This window comes from Glandiceps talaboti, chromosome 21 (assembly GCF_964340395.1).
Source record: "Glandiceps talaboti chromosome 21, keGlaTala1.1, whole genome shotgun sequence".
Lineage (NCBI taxonomy): Eukaryota > Metazoa > Hemichordata > Enteropneusta > Spengelidae > Glandiceps > Glandiceps talaboti.
This window is the reverse complement of record NC_135569.1, coordinates 3,956,540-3,973,024: the sequence shown is the minus strand read 5'-3', so window position 1 is coordinate 3,973,024 and position 16,485 is coordinate 3,956,540. Positions and strand designations below refer to the sequence as shown.

General features: G+C 37.4%; 2 protein-coding genes across 2 annotated transcripts in view; one reads left to right on the top strand and one right to left on the bottom strand.

Annotated features, from left to right (window-relative positions):
• The first annotated feature begins 73 nt into the window (after nt 1-73).
• Nucleotides 74-8,891, top strand: LOC144451494 (uncharacterized). Its single transcript, XM_078142359.1, has 3 exons — nt 74-378; nt 5,478-5,613; nt 6,322-8,891. Exons 1-3 carry the CDS (start codon nt 178-180, stop codon nt 7,215-7,217), a joined length of 1,233 nt encoding a protein of 410 aa, XP_077998485.1. The 5' UTR covers nt 74-177; the 3' UTR covers nt 7,218-8,891.
• A 1,869-nt stretch (nt 8,892-10,760) lies between these two features.
• The window catches only part of LOC144451088 (mannan-binding lectin serine protease 1-like), a 9,925-nt gene continuing 4,200 nt past the window's right edge, over nt 10,761-16,485 (bottom strand). Inside the window, exons 5-11 of the mRNA XM_078141859.1 lie at nt 15,736-15,929; nt 14,853-15,012; nt 14,550-14,723; nt 14,061-14,243; nt 13,429-13,733; nt 12,167-12,536; nt 10,761-11,828 (exon numbers count right to left, since the gene is read on the bottom strand). Of these exons, the coding sequence (XP_077997985.1) occupies nt 11,632-11,828; nt 12,167-12,536; nt 13,429-13,733; nt 14,061-14,243; nt 14,550-14,723; nt 14,853-15,012; nt 15,736-15,929 (1,583 nt within the window). The 3' untranslated portion in view covers nt 10,761-11,631. The remainder of the gene's footprint in view (nt 11,829-12,166; nt 12,537-13,428; nt 13,734-14,060; nt 14,244-14,549; nt 14,724-14,852; nt 15,013-15,735; nt 15,930-16,485) is intronic.

Sequence of the window (16,485 nt, the reverse complement as noted above, 5' to 3'; positions counted from 1 at the left end):
TCACCATAGCGATGGTTTCAATGACCAATGACAGTCGAGATTACTTATCCCGTCTTTCAACATCCTGTTTCTTGTCAAGTTAGCCTCTAAGCCGAATTGTCATCTACGCATTGCGTTTCTACATCTTGGTAGGAAAACTTTAAGACGCGTTCAACGACCCAGAGTGAAGTTATCGCAATGTCTGACCGACCATCACCGATGAGAACGAACTCTCGGCTTAGGAGTAGGTCTGTGTACGTGATTGGATGTGCTATTTTCGTTCTGCTTCTTGTGGTGTGCACAGTTTCATCAAATTACAATTTACAGCCAACAGACTACGATAAAGATGAAATATGGTTAAGATCCCAATCGAAGAAAACAGCGAGTGAAAGCGTAAAGGTAAGCATACCCTCTTGAAGAAAGTATGTAAAATTAGTTTATTTGCGGGCTGTTAATTCTGAAATTTATGACAAAAAAGTTGAAAAAACACTAGTGTTGAATGTTCGACAGATTGTGTTAATTGTTCTTGTTGAAATAGAGAGAGATAGGTATAGGGAGGAGAGAATTAGAGTGAGGGAGAGAAGACGGAGAGGGAAGAGAATTAGAGCGCGAGACAAAGAGAGGGGACGCAGAGAGGGGGTGGGGAGAGAAAGACAGATAGAGAAAGAGAAAAAAAGAAAGAGGGAGAGAGGGAAAGAAAAGAAAGAAAGAAAGGGAGGGAGAGAGAGAGAGTGTGTATGAATGAGTAAAAAGGAGAACAATAGACGGATTAGATGACGCATTGTACATGTTTTACAACGATAGAAACCACAGAGGTCAAAGTTGAAGGTGTCGAGGTTTACCACCATAGAGTGTAAATGACGGAGCATGTTTATTTGATATGTTGGAAGGGCACAGGCCATGATTTTATATTGTTGAGATTCAGAATGTTAGATATAGGACGTAAAATGTGACCTAGTTAAATAAAACAGCCTCTCATTTATTAGGATAATTTCATATCGGAGTTTAAAAAAATGATTATACGTCATTCTACTTAGTATACGCCTTGGAAATAAAATTCGCCATTTTTTGCTGTTACTTTCTTCATTAAAACTCACACCCATTCTCAGTTAATGTCAGGAAATATAAAAAATAAAATTGTTTTGAAAAGAGGTCAAATGACATCACAATCAAGACTAGTCATTTTAGAATCCAATATGGCCGCCGAATACTGTGTTAACTCTTTGGGAAAGTAAAAGTTTGTCGAATTCCTAGATGGTGAACTTGAACTAACGTCAAATTTCTTTCATCATTTTAAAAGAAACAGGAAGAAGCTTTCATTTGACAAAATTTTGGTATCAAGATTTTTTGATCTTCAGGTAAATTGGTCCCTGAGGCGTAAAGTACTTACAATAGCCTGTTTGTGTGCATATACTGTGAAATAGGCCAGATAGAGTTTCATGTTGTGTGCACAATACACTTCATTTATTATTTTCATCTATAAACAAACTGTGGAATATTGACACTAAAATGAGTGAACCTTTTGACCTATAACCTTAGAAGTAGAAAATATTATTGTTAGACATCGCAACGTCTATGTATTTCCCTTTGTTGTTGAAAATTTCACTCGAAAATCAATTCTTTATAATTATAACACTTGCATTCAGTAACTGTGGACTGTGGGTTTTGAAATGTAGGTTACAGATCTAACAGTTGAATGTTTTATTTAAAAAAATGTAAAGGCTATCGTTGACGGAAAATGTGCCTCGTAAATAAACTCTAACTTTTACTGCTACTCTGTTCAAGAAAATTCCAGCCTATTCTAGGTTAAAATCATTTAAAAAGATCTGGGGTCACCATACAAAGTTTTGAAGTAGAGATCAAAATGATATCAAAATTTAGTCATTTTTAAATCCAATATGGCCGTAGAATCCAATATGGCCGCCGAATAGATTGTTTACTTAATGGAACGATAAAGGGGTTGATGATTTTTGGGGGTTATTTCCTTTTGTTATTTCAAAAATGACGAGGAACAAGCTTTCATATGGCAAAGTTTTGGAAAAAATTGAAGAACTACAATTTTCAGAGAAAAATTGTAAAAAATAACACTTTGGTGAAAATATCGTCGGCTAAAATTAAATTTGGACGTAAATATGGTTCTATGTAAATTTGAGGTGACAATGGTTATCACGATTGAAGCTCAAGTTTTTGACGAAAAATGGACCATTTAAAATCAAAATGTTGACGTAAATGTCGTTATTGATGTCAGACCTTTGGTGCAACTTCAAATAGCAGAGTGCTTTTCACATTTCTTGTCAAAAATAAAAACTGAATTTAACAGAATTTTACGAAAACACTACAATTATTTTGGCAGGAAAAATAATATTGTAAACTTCCACTTTTTCAATCACCGTTTTTTTTTGAAAACTGGAAAGTATTGAGTACCGTAAACAACTTGATTATTTTTTTACTCTTAGCGGATATTACCCTGGGTGAGGCAGGATCCCACAATCATGATGTTTGGTTTATATTTCCAGTTGATCAACAGACGGTGAACACACTAATGAGCTGTTATTATTCACAGCTATTCATCAGATTCCGCAGTCTGTGTATTTACTCGTTTTTTATCACCATAAACAGTCACTGGAATGTGTCCACTATGCTTATAACGCAGACATAATTGATATATGTGAAAGTACAAGTAAGTTTAGACATCACAACAAGAAATATCGTTTATGGTAATGTGAGAATGAAATATCTGACATTATCGACTACTAACGTTATGATATGTATATTGATTGCTGGGAGAAGTTGTGTCAGAGATATTTATGCGATATTGTACAATGTATATGCGAGAGAGAGAGAGAGAGAGAGAGAGAGAGAGAGAGAGAGAGAGAGAGAGAGAGAGAGAGAGAGAGAGAGAGAGAGAGAGAGGGGGGACGGAAGGAGACAGACAGATATAATGTTACACAGCTGCTTTTCTCTCTTTTATTTCATCACTGCCAACACATTCAAAAGAGGGGGGAGGGAGAGAGATGGGAGAGGAAGGGAGGGAGGGGAGACAGAGACAGAGATCTTGAGAACGATAATATAGATAGAAATTTAAGATGAACAGACAGAGAGAGACAGATAGATAGATAGATAGATAGATAGACAGACAGACAGACAGACAGACAGACAGACAGACAGATAGATAGATAGATAGATAGATAGATAGATACTAGTAGATAGATAGATAGATAGATAGATAGATAGATAGATAGATAGATAGATACTAGTACTAGTAGATAGATAGATAGATAGATAGATAGATAGATAGATAGATACTAGTAGATAGATAGATAGATAGATAGATACTAGTAGATAGATAGATAGATAGATAGATAGATAGATAGATAGATAGATAGATAGATAGATAGATAGATAGATAGATAGATAGATAGATAGATAGATAGATAGATAGATAGATAGATAGAAATAGATAGATAGATAGATATGGTAGCGTTTCAGTAGCGCTAGACGTTTAAAAGGTTGTTTAGGGTTAAGGTTAGGTCTGATGATAATTGATATACATGTATTAAAATGATATAATTCTCTCTTGGTCCGATTGTATTACACAAGTATACAGTATTTGTAATTAGTCCATGTCTTATTATGTCAGAGAAGTTGACGTTGATGACTCAAATGCTATTCTCCGGCTGCGCATATCCGCTTTGGGACGTTAAACGTGTTTCCGAAATTCTGACGTTGACCGTGACACCTACAGTGATGATGGCTGATGAGCTTTTGTAAAAATATATACTTATAATGACACATGTCGACGAATTTCTGACTTCAGTCACGTAAGAGAAACATTGTATTCCGGTTAACCTTTGACCTCGTATATATGTTGCATATGAGTTACATGAAAGCTACATTTTTTCGTTAAAATACAATTTTGTGATCACTTTTGAATCTTGATTTCTACATCATTTTAATAGTATTTTTATCTTTAAGTTAAGTCTAAAATTTGGTTAAATTCGATCAAAACGTTACGAAAACATGAAATTTGTTGAAAATCTGTTTAGTGGGAAAATGCGTGGTGTTGTGTAGGCTAAGTGGATAATCCTTCGCAAGCAGGCAAGAGGACAGCTTCCTGACAGCTTGCCCTCGATAACGAGATATGAACGGAAATCTATTACGAAATGTATGGTCCCTGCTGGCCGAGATATCATACCAAGTCAGAGAGCGTACTTTTTTATCACTGGCTTCGGTAATATGCTTGGGTGATGTGTATTCATTGTCTCTTATCAAGACACTATTATTTAATGTGGTGACTATCACTTGTGCACGTCAGAAGTAAAAACAGTCCCCACCGATTATCTAACAAACATAATATTTTGTAACTACAAAGAGTTGGGTACAAGTGCCAATATTTTTGTTTTCATAGTGTGTATCGCCTATGACATTTATTGCACACGAAACCATCGCCAAATATTTCATCTCAACATTTTCCCTCCACAACTTTGTGAACACATTTTTTGCTGTTTTCTGGTATATCTCAACTTTATTTTAAACTTGAATGCATGATAGCAGTAATTACCAATTTGCGAATTTGTGATAAATATGATTGACTTTCAGACCAAAATTATTTCACAGTCATTTTATTTTGTTTTCACTTTTATAATCATTTCAACCTCATTCTAGATTGAAAATATAAAAATGAACTTCTTTGTGGTTATGATATTTTTTGTTAAAATGATTGGATATTGTGTGAAAAACACGGGATTTTTTCTTCGTGTCTTTATATCCGGTAGTAAAAGTAGCAATGGAAACATTTTATAACTGCTAAGTTGTTCAACTCTGATGTGTTCTAGTTGACAGTTATTAGTGTGTTGTACAGCGTATGTGAGCTATAGTGAATACAATATCGTAGGCAACTTCTTATGAAACGAAAAGTATAGTTCAGACAATGCGTGAGCTTCTACAACATCAGTCTCGCAAGTGTAATTCTTTCGCTCGCTGAGTGTGTTCTGTCGTTACCGTAAAGAGGACATAAGGGTTTTACGACGATATAAAACGTTCTTTACGACGAGAGACCAGGGTGGGTGAATGAATCAAGTCGACGTACGTGTTGATGTGGAGTATGAATTTGAAATATGACGTAGCAATGATGGTGTTAGTTTACAATGTGTGGAAATTGTCCAAGTACATTAACGTGAAAGGTATCACAACTGTACTCAGTTCTGCTTGCAGGATTGGAGTAGGGTCTCCATTATAACTCTGTCGTATTTTCAAGAAGAGAACGGACCATGTGATCTGCAAGCAGGACTAGACTAAATTTTGCTACCATTTTTGTTAATAACCTATAGTGCTTAACATTTTTACTCCGTTGCCAAGGAAACTTACCAGAACTCAGCTAAGACATCCTACAAATGTTAGCCTTAATTTTAAAAAAAAAGTATGAGAACGACTTTATACATGTACGTGAGAGAAGATTATGAGTATGGTACTGATTTATTAACTTTTTGTTGTCATAGATACCAACGTGGGGTGACTTTGGAAACAAAGATAACATAAATTATAAGGATGTTGTAGCCATTAAAAGATCATATTTGACCTTTGGTGACCTCAGAAGGGTAAGAAGAGACGTCGCTGACTCACGTGACATCCTCAGTAAGTATACCAGTTCGTTGAACGACATATACGTTAAATGTCAAAGCAAAGTGGTTTTATAGTGTTCGGTGTGTTTGATTCTCTCTGTCGTAATTTTGGGTTGAACATGTGGGTCTCATCTTCTGAACACCAGTGGTGTTCTCATGGCAACAGTACAACACAGTCCAATCCTCGTTAAAGTTCCCGAATTGGCTTTGATGAGAAAGTTAGCGTATATTAAAACAAATATTTTTTTTCAATCCGCCCTAAAAATATATATTATGGTTCACGAAATAGAGGATCTTGGACAATAAGTTTGAAGACGAAGTTACTTTTAATTAAACGTGCCAAAGGTGATAGCAGCAATGGATGTAGGTCATTCACTTTAACCATAGCTGTCAGGAAGAACGTACAGTGGTCCTTGAGCAGCTAGCCTCCACATAGGGCTGAGTTGTCGACCTGGCAAGAGTTCTCTTCATACGCTAGAACGTATAGTACATGTATACAAGGTTGACCATACAGCCTGCAACGGGGAATGTCTCAATAGCGAAGCATCATGACCATGTAAGGGACGGTCGAAACCAAGACCTTAGGCCCTGTATCATTCAACGTTGTGTTGATTTGATTTACAATCATTAAGATCAGTTAATACTAGAGCCTTCCAACTTAATCATTCACACCCTGTCATAAGTCAAATTAGTATAAAAGTTCTCTATTTCGTTTTTCCAGGTCGGACAACAACTTCAGCGTCGCTATTGACAATGGATCCGCCGAGGTTTGCCTGGGACCAAACCATGGAAGGACTGCGTGATTATTGGAGGAGTATGCTTTTACGAGACCAGACGACAACTGAACCCATTTCAGGTTCTGGTTCTGGTTCCGGAGGTTGTGAAAACACCGATGACGAAGATTGCGAGGAATATATATCTGCTTCGGGTGCCGAGCCTGAATCTGGCTCTGGTGACATGGAAACTCCAGAACCGACAACCACACTAAGAACGGTCCCCCTAACAACAAGGGTGACGAAAGTGCCATCCTCTCGACCAAGGACAACCAAGGCAAACTTAATACTTGAAAGCACAACTTCATCAGCACCAGTACAAACTGGTTCGCAATATCCAATCACACAGCCACATTCGACAACGATAGCGTCTTCACTACCAATGTCAAGTTCAACCAATGCATTGGAGGCTGATACAACGGAAATCGACCAAATCACCAGTTTAAAACCAACGACAATTGCCACCACGAAAACTACACAGCCCGAGGACGAAGAGGTATCCGCGTCAACTACGGCAAGAGCCGTCGAAAATACTGACAGTGATTTAATAGGTGGTAGACAACCTGAAAAACCAAAGTCCTGGTTCTCCAGTTGGCGTGCAGCTGTCATCATTGGGATTGTCACCGGTCTGATCGCTTTGGCGTTTGTAACGGTATTTGTCGCTCGGAAAATCAGAAATCGCGAGAAAGGGGCGTATACAATTGACGAAGGTCGTAATTATGTTAGCAGCACACCTGGTCACACCATTATTATGGAAAGTATGCCGAATGGCAAAGAGGAGAAAGATGGCGTGAATAACCCAACAGTTCAGAAGAAAGCGGACCCTAAAGAATTATTTGTCTAAAATTATAACGTTAAATCTTACAGGGATACTGTATTTTGTAAATTTATGTTCATTTTTATTTTATATTTTTTTTCGAAACCACTACAAGTTCAAGAACACTATACTCAGATAAATTGGTCATGCAGTGTATTTTATTCGTGTCACAGCCATGTCTGTGATGATCGACATACTTGACCTTGGCAAATGAAAACTCTCTGAAGTAAACTGCAGCAAATAGTGATACAATGGAAGGTAGTTGACTTGAAACAAAACCTCGTCTGGCTCTGAGTAGACAAAAATCTTACCAACATTGCTACATTTTATCATCTGGTTTGACAAAAATCTTACTAACATTGTTACATTTTATCATCTGGTTTGACAAAAATCTTACTAACATTGCTACATTTTAATCGACTGTCGTGACAAACAATTTTACCAACATTGCAACCTTGCATGGTCTGCTATCATCATCTTAGCAGATCTTCCAGTCGCCAAATCATACACAGTGTAGCAATACTTATTCAATGTATGCACATGTCACATGAGAGAATGCAAATGTGACAATTTTACATTGAGATGAGCCAGACAACAAACTGAAGATGACTGCCTCGAGCCAGCCAACGTGTTCTTCCAATAAACTTAATTCTTTTGTATCAACTCCAGTGGTGTTTTTGGATCTGTAAGAATAAAAAAATATACCTAAGAGAGATTTATCAAATAAATTCAACTAATATGTACAGACGAATATATATAATTTGAACATTCAATTGCTAGTAAGAGTAAGACTGTCTGACTGAACTAAGCTTAACACACCCTAAACATAGATAAGTTAACTAACTAAGTAACTCCACTCACTCACTCACTCACTCACTCTCTTTATACTCACTCACTCACTCACTCACTCACTCACTCACTCACTCACTCACTCACTCACTCACTCACTCACTCACTCACTCACTCACTCACTCACTCACACTCACTCACTCACTCACTCACTCACTCACTCACTCACTCACACTCACTCACTCACTCACTCACTCACTCACTCACTCACTCACTCACTCACTCACTCACTCACTAACGAGCTCACTAACCCATACCAATCCACTCACTCACTCACTCACTCACTCACTCACTCACTCACTCACTCACTCACTCACTCACTCATCCACTCACCCACTCACTATCTAACTATCTAACTAACTCACCAACGCACCGTACCAATCCACCCACCCACCCACTCACTCACCCACTCACTCCACGTGACAACAACAAGCTTAATCTCTTGGCCAGGAACTCAATTATGTTTCTAGATTGCGCATGATAGTTACAGCGCTAGCATAAAGATGGATAGTTTGTCATTCCGTTAGTGAGACACAATGTGTTTACACATTTCAACTCCAAACTAATAATAGCAAAGTCACCACAAAACAATCGACGATAAACGAATTGAGGTAAATATAGCAATTTAGCCGTATCATCCCATTACATAAGATTGGAATCAGATCGAGGTTCTTATTGATTTCTACGTGAGTGTATAAAACAGAGCCGCTGAATGAACTGTAATTTGAAATCGGCTGTATTGACTGACAAGTTATATACTGAGTCGACTTTGTTTTCGAAATTGTGAATACGATATATTGATTTTTGTTGTACACTGATATAACTCAATAAATATGACGTGGTTTTTATGAATATTTGTCTGACTGTATGTTTGTATGTATGTATGTATGTATGTATGTATGTATGTATGTATGTATGTATGTATGTATGTATGTATGTATGTATGTATGTATGTATGTATGTATGTATGTATGTATGTATGTATGTATGTATGTATGTATGTATGTATGTATGTATGTATGTATGTATGTATGTATGTATGTATGTATGTATCTGTGTGTGTGTGCGTGCGTGTGTGTGTGTGTTTGTGTGTTTGTGTATGTCTGTGTGTGTGTGTGTGGGGGGGGGTCGTGTTAGTCTTTGGCCATGTTGAATAGGGGTAAAACGTACATTCACACATCCTTGGTAGGAGTCCAGTGTGACTCAATGGTTTGACCTAACTTGTAGCGGTGACCTTGCAAAGGTCTGAGGTGATTTTTGCAGACCACACAGGGACTATCAGTGTCAAAGAGTCCGGACCTACAAGTCATTTCGAGGTAATACTAAACTTTACGACGAAATTTGGGTTTGCGGATGTTAAATACATTAATTACCACTTCATCCCCATATCGAATTTTTTGGTAACTAAATAATTATGTCAGGATGAAATGTTTCGTATAAAGTGAGCATTTCTGGTGAAAGTTGCAGTCGTTGCTAGACATGATCCTATGCGTTTTAGTGGCTGGAATAATATACTTGGAGATTGGCACCATTATCTTAGGAGATTCCCCGTTTTCAGTCTCATGACCTTTAAAATGTTTCAAAAGTGTTATTCATGTTCAGGTTTGTAAGGGAAAATTAATGAAAATTAATAGTTTTCCAAGGGACTGGTATCAGTCACTAGCACTCATTTGTTTTAGTGGTCTGAACTCTGACCACTAGGTTAATGTTTAACAGCACTCAAATAGAGAATGATACTATGATAGACAGGAACATCGAACATGCATGGAAATGCGGATACATTCCCATACCAGATCTAGAGTGTGTTGACAGGACAAATGATTGGACTCGTTGCAAATTACGAGGAAACAAATTCAGGGCTCTCTTGTGATCTAGTACAGATCTGATGGAAAAAAAAACGTCGCTTGGACTTCGTACCAACTTGAAATAAACAGTGGAAAAACTCGGAGACCGAAGCAAGCATATGATAAAATATGATACATTTGTTTTTAAAGATGTGAAACTCACATCCTTCCATAGACCATAACTTACAGATTGCGCTTCTCTAAGGTTACAACCTGCTAGTTGTTTATTGAAAGTTGATGTAATTATATCAAAAGGTGACATCTGTCAAAACTGACATAGTGATAAATCACGTTAGTGATAACTGTCATTATGGTGTATCGGTTGACATGTTTTAGAGTTAAAAGTTGACGAGGCCTGGCCATGCTATTAGTACACGTATAACGAGCGCATGGCGCGACACGTATTGAAAGTGCGCCGCTTGCGGTGAGACTACACTATAGCTACCCTAATTTGTAGTAAGTTTCCATTGGGTATCTAAGAAGAGGCTATACTGTAAAGTGAGAATACTTATATCTGTTTAAATATTTTTACATTATTTTGATTTCCATTATCATGAAAAACATTCATGATTGTGCCAAAACACAAAGCAAACAAAGCAAACAAACAAACAAACAAACAAACAAACAAACAAACAAACAAACGTGTCAGTGTCACAATAAGAATAGGCATTGAAGATAAAATTCATACTGTTTTGGCGCGCACGTGTACGGCTTCGCATTCGTAGCATGTCCAACAAAATTAGCATCGATGTTGTCGTATCACAACTGTACAGCTCATGTTAATTTACAAATTTGTATGCATTTCTTACCAATACGGTAGTTTGTGAAGCATATTTTTTAAAACATTCAGTCTTGAAATGAAAATAAAAATGTTGGTAATTTATAAGCTTTATTTTACTACACAAAAAGCTTTATAAACTGCATGATGTACATAAAAAATGTATTACATATTATATTACCGTGCTAAAACAGACTTGGTCGTTGCGGGCGCTCTTGACTTGGCAAAGCGACTGCAAGAGCGCCCTCAACGACAAATCTTTATTCCATCTGAAGTAATACAGATACGTTGAACTATTTATATGATAGGCAATGCGTGTAATAATTTGAAACAAAATATAAGTACCCCAATAGAGGTATAAGCAGACCTTTTTAAAGTATGGACTTTGACTTCAACAAATTCTTGTTAGGTAAATAAAAGAAAGTACCCATCATTTTAACATGGCGTGTCAGGGTTTGCAGGAAGTAAAGTATGAACGGGAACCAATCTGATTAAAATCTGATGTAGTGAATATTGCATGATTTCTTTGTTTACCTGTGTTTCGTACGTTTATTGTCGTTTTTGTTCTTTCCTGTTACGTGAATGAGGCGCTCACTCACAGAACAACAAAATCGACAAGAAACTATAATGAACAAACGGCATCGATATATAGAGGTAAGCAAAGAAATCATATCGTACATGTATTCACTACATCAGATTGGAACTGACATGCTAGGGGCCATTTTCATTGACCTGATTATCATAAAAAAAAACTAACGTAAAACTACTGGCAAAAATAAAATTAAGCATAAAAAAATATACTGAAACATCTGATTCCAAGCCAACTGTACGATTGAGGACTTCATCAATTTCTTCACGAAATTTGCCCCAAAGTATCTTGGATCATACCTTCATGTGTATATAGTTGATGAAATAGCAACCCGAGGCTTAGGGTCAAAGGTTACATTTTAAGGGTCAAAAGTCAAATGTTTTATCTAGGTAATTTGATTGTTTCCTTAATCCATGGGATGAAGTTGCCCACTCGGGCATAAACACCATACGAATCGGGAGCAGCACATTCACCAGGACGCCCCCATGAGACAGTTCCGAACACAAAATAACGGAATGTTTCCTCGTCTTCAAACATCAATGGTCCGCCACTGTCTCCCCGACAAGCATCCCTGCCACCTAAAAAAAACAAGGACGAGATCACGTTTGCAAATAAGTTCTTTACCGCCAAGTTCACCGAGAACAAAATGAATATTGTAAGTTTTGTTACATTTTAGAATTCCATGCATATACTTTACCATTTAAATAATATAAACAAAAAATAAGCAAACGTAAATTGCAAATATTTCGCCACGTCTGGGGTGTAGCTATAGTTTAATATGAGCCAGGAGTGCACAAACTCTTTCTTTTGATGAAGTGCATCACCAATTTTATTAATGTGTGTCAACATAGAGTCCAAATGGCGAAAATGTTGTAAATTTAACCCACAAATTGGAAACTAAAATTGATGTGCCTACCTTGCTCGTAGCCAGCACACAACATATTCTCTGTGATTGGCCATTCGTTTGGTAAGTAAGCTAAAGTACAAGCAGTCTGATTGGCTAATGGTACATATGCCTCAAGCAACACATCTGAGCGGCGGCCAAAGTTCGCTGTTAATCCCCAACCAATTATAGCGCCATATTCATCCTCTGGCGGTGGTTTAGGGACTTCTTCTGTTTCTTCATAGCTGTAGTCGTCCAGGGTGATAGTCGTAGTCGGTGGAAGACAGATAGGTCGTACGTAGTCGGTAAATGTAATGGGTCTGTCGAGACGTAAAAGTGCTAAATCGCCATCATAGTTAAGAACGTTGTAGTCAGGGTTACGAACAATCTCAATGACGCTCCTCTGAAAAGGAAAAAAACACACCAATTACACTATAATTTCACAATATACAAATTGTAGTCACTCGAACGTCCCAGTGTTTTTATAACGACAATTACAATAGTCAGAGAAACACTTCTTGGACTTTAATTTTTGAAGTCGATTTTAGTTTAATACTCGAAGGTTGGAGACATTTACAACACATGGACTCGGCATACGTCTTCATCATCACCGTACTATCACACAGAAAAGTGGACCCATATTTCTGAGTGCTTTTTGCTCCATCCATGTTCACCTTTCTATGGAAGTATACCCCATATTGCCCCTACACCCTGGGGAGATATTACTATATTAGTAATATATTAGTATCATAAACAATACAGCCCATTTCATGTTACTGTTCACTGGTTCTGTTTGATACAACCATGCAAAAACCAATAAGAAACTGTATATTTTACAAGATCTCAATACCTTGCTACTACAATAGGGAACTTGCAATCCAGACTGAGCATGCTCAGACGCAAAGGACTATGGGATTATCTGTGGTTATCATAATACCTAATCTGGAGCTACCAATAAAATAAACCTCCCACAATGGTCAGGATAACTATAAATTGATTATTTGTGGTTACAAACAATGTATCAACATTGTTTAAAATACTAATTGATTAGTATTTATTATCACATTTCCCATGATGCAACATTCAACATGGCGGGTTTGCAAGTTCCCTATTAAAATACTGCAACTACTCACAGACACGTGGGCACCAGTGCTTTAATTTTGCATGGCATGCAGGTTCATAGACTACTTCATTTAGACAAATTGTAGCAAGAAACTGCAATAATGCAATGAATTCTAATATGAAACTGGCAGTAAACGAAGTTCACACATTATATGAGCACGATGAATTACTACCTCTTGAACAAATACATCCGGTGTCGATCTTCTATGGACCCCAAGACTGACATTCAACGCCCTGGTTGGAATAACTCGGCCGAACGTTTCATCATTCTGTCCTGCGTTTGTAACGCAGTGTGCTGCTGTGATTATCCACTCTTCATTCAGCAAAGATCCACCACAGATGGCGTCGTATATATCGTGTCCTGGGGCATGAATCTCTATATACGTCATCCACGGCCATGATCCTCGATTTACTGAACGTCCTCCTAGAACGCGAACTCTTGGTTTAGGTCTTGGGAAGAATGTGGATTCGCCACAAACTATGAAGATATAAATATCGATATCGATGTTTAATATAATAATAAACATTACTATTATTCATATTTAATATTTTTGTATTTGTTACTAGTGTGTTTTCTTATGCTTTCCTACAATTCATACCAATTGTTATGTACACACACAAACACACACACGCCACTAACCATATACTTAGAAACACCACAAATTTAACATATTCACTTCTCTCTCTCTCTCTCTCTCTCTCTCTCTCTCTCTCTCTCTCTCTCTCTCTCTCTCTCTCTCTCTCTCTCTCTCTCTCTCTCAAATCTTTTAAACTCATTCTCAAACTCTCAAACTCTGAAACTTACTTGGTTGGCAGAATGGTTTGACATCAGACCACAGAGCATCTACCTCACAGAATCGTACACTAGAACCAACTAACTCATAATAATCATTACATGAATAGGTTACAGCATTGGTGTATGTATAATTATCATTGTTGGACAAAACGTGTCCATTTGTGATATCTTCTGGACGACCGCAATCCACGACTGGAAAGAAAGAAAAGAGGAAGAAATAAGTTTAAGGTGGGATAATAAAACTTGATGAAATTGTACTTAATTTTCAGACAAATCGGAAAATCTAGTAAAATGGTTCGTAATATTGCAGAGATAGCATATGATCACTTTAGTGCAAAGTTACTGATCATAAACAGAAAAAAATCAAAATTCATTGTTAATGTTGAAATTTTGCAATTTGTTCAAATAATCAGATTTTTTTTAGTTTAATCACTGGTAGATAAATGTTCATCTTCACAGATTCGGTCAAAATAAACCATATATGTGTATATTACTTACTTTGACAGTAAGGCTGCACTCCGGTCCAGCTGCCATCACTGGTACACATCCGGGCCTCTGACCCAACAAGAAAGTAGCCCGGTTTACATGAGAACTGTACTAAGTCTTTGAAAGTGAAATTGCTTTCTGTCATTTCACCATGGAGTGGCGCTGTTAACGGACTGCAAGGCTGGGCTGGGAAAGAAGATAAAGGTAGGTAGAAATAAAGTGAACAAATCAAGTTTGGAGTGCAAGTTTCTTGAGCACAATTGAAAAATGCTAAACGTTGCTTTTTGGGCGATAACATTGTAATTAAATGAATACCTGTGACGTAATAGTTTGCCCGAAATCCTCCATACTCGGCAGAATAGTCCGAATTAAAGATAATTTTCATCTCATGACCTGGAGAAACAATCTTGGCGGGTAAATTACTGGTGCCATCTATTCCACAATATGGGCCAAATTCTTGACTACCGGCCTCGATCTTTCAAGAGAAAAGTGGAAACAATATTTGACTGTTTGGCATTTCAACACAAAGAGAATCACAAATATTAAAATACTTGTTCCAATTAATGAAAAAAATGAAGGTATTGCGAAATATTCTAGGGAGGCAAAGATTCAGTAGACGCAAGAAATAAGTATACCACATGAAACACGTCACTCGTCCTGTCACGTGTATGGATAATACTCAAGAGGAGAGAAAAGCCTTTCGAACAGATTATAATCTTCTCATGCACAGTAAATGTGATAGAGGTACTACGAGTTGCCAAGACTTGTCATGAGAGTTGCCGGCAACGCCTGTGACTGGTTTGCAACGCCTGTGACTGGTTACATGGGTTACTCGTTTTACGCCTGCGCATTATGCACACGTTACAAGTTTGTCACTTGTGTCATGTTTGTGTTTATTTACATGCACTTCACGTGCAGTGCCACTAGATGTATGAGATGCCGACACCATGAGAGTATGTGAGGTGTAATTCACTGTAAATCGTAACGTGACTAGGCTACAGTAGTACTCGACGTGCGAACTTTCACGGTAAGTTGACCCCGGTTCTTTGATTGACAGAAATGTATGTGTATGCTTGCGGCTGGACCACAGTCACTTGTGTTCTGACGGAATCATGGATACCGTCACACTTCCGGGTGTGTTTCTACATCATTCCAAATTGATGACGTAACCAGAACTTGACACTCTAATATTCATTACCTTGACGTAATCATACGGACACGTCACTTCCGGATGTGCTTCTACTTCAAACTCATCAAACTCCAAATTGATGACGTAACCAGACTCGACATCAATCGTCCAATCACAATTCGACTGTCTTGGATAGTTGTTTGGATAGTCCGGTGTTTCAATGATACCTGTGATCTCGTTTAGTACAACGCCACCACACTCAACTGTGAATATTGAAAATTACAGTGATCAGGAACCAATATTTTTTCTTTCTTATTTTTGTTTGTTTGTTTGTTTGTTTGTTTGTTTGTCTGTTTGTTTGTTTGTTTGTTTGTTTGTTTGTTTATTTATTTATTTGTTTATGCTTGAATAATCTGCAATGCATCTCATTAGTACAATTACTAGACAATGATGTTGTTTAAACAGTGTTCAGTTTTAGAATATCAAATTTAGAATAAGTGTACTGTATCGAATGAAGCCAATGTTGTCGCTGCACTTTCAATGTTCATTCACTTGACTACCCACCAGTGTTTCTACCAAATGACATTATATAGTATTCGGCCAGTGCTATATATGGGCATGGCTTTGTTATTCTGCACATACTAGTATGCGTTTACTTTTGGAATGCTCACCTAGCTACTTATCACAATATCAGTCCTCGTATCTTGCGATAGACAGTCACTCCACTGTTGCCAAGGTAAATTATTTAATTCTTGGCATATTGTGTCCTTTTTTGACTGTCCATTCACAAAGCTTAAGTACCAGCTTCGGGGTTTCATA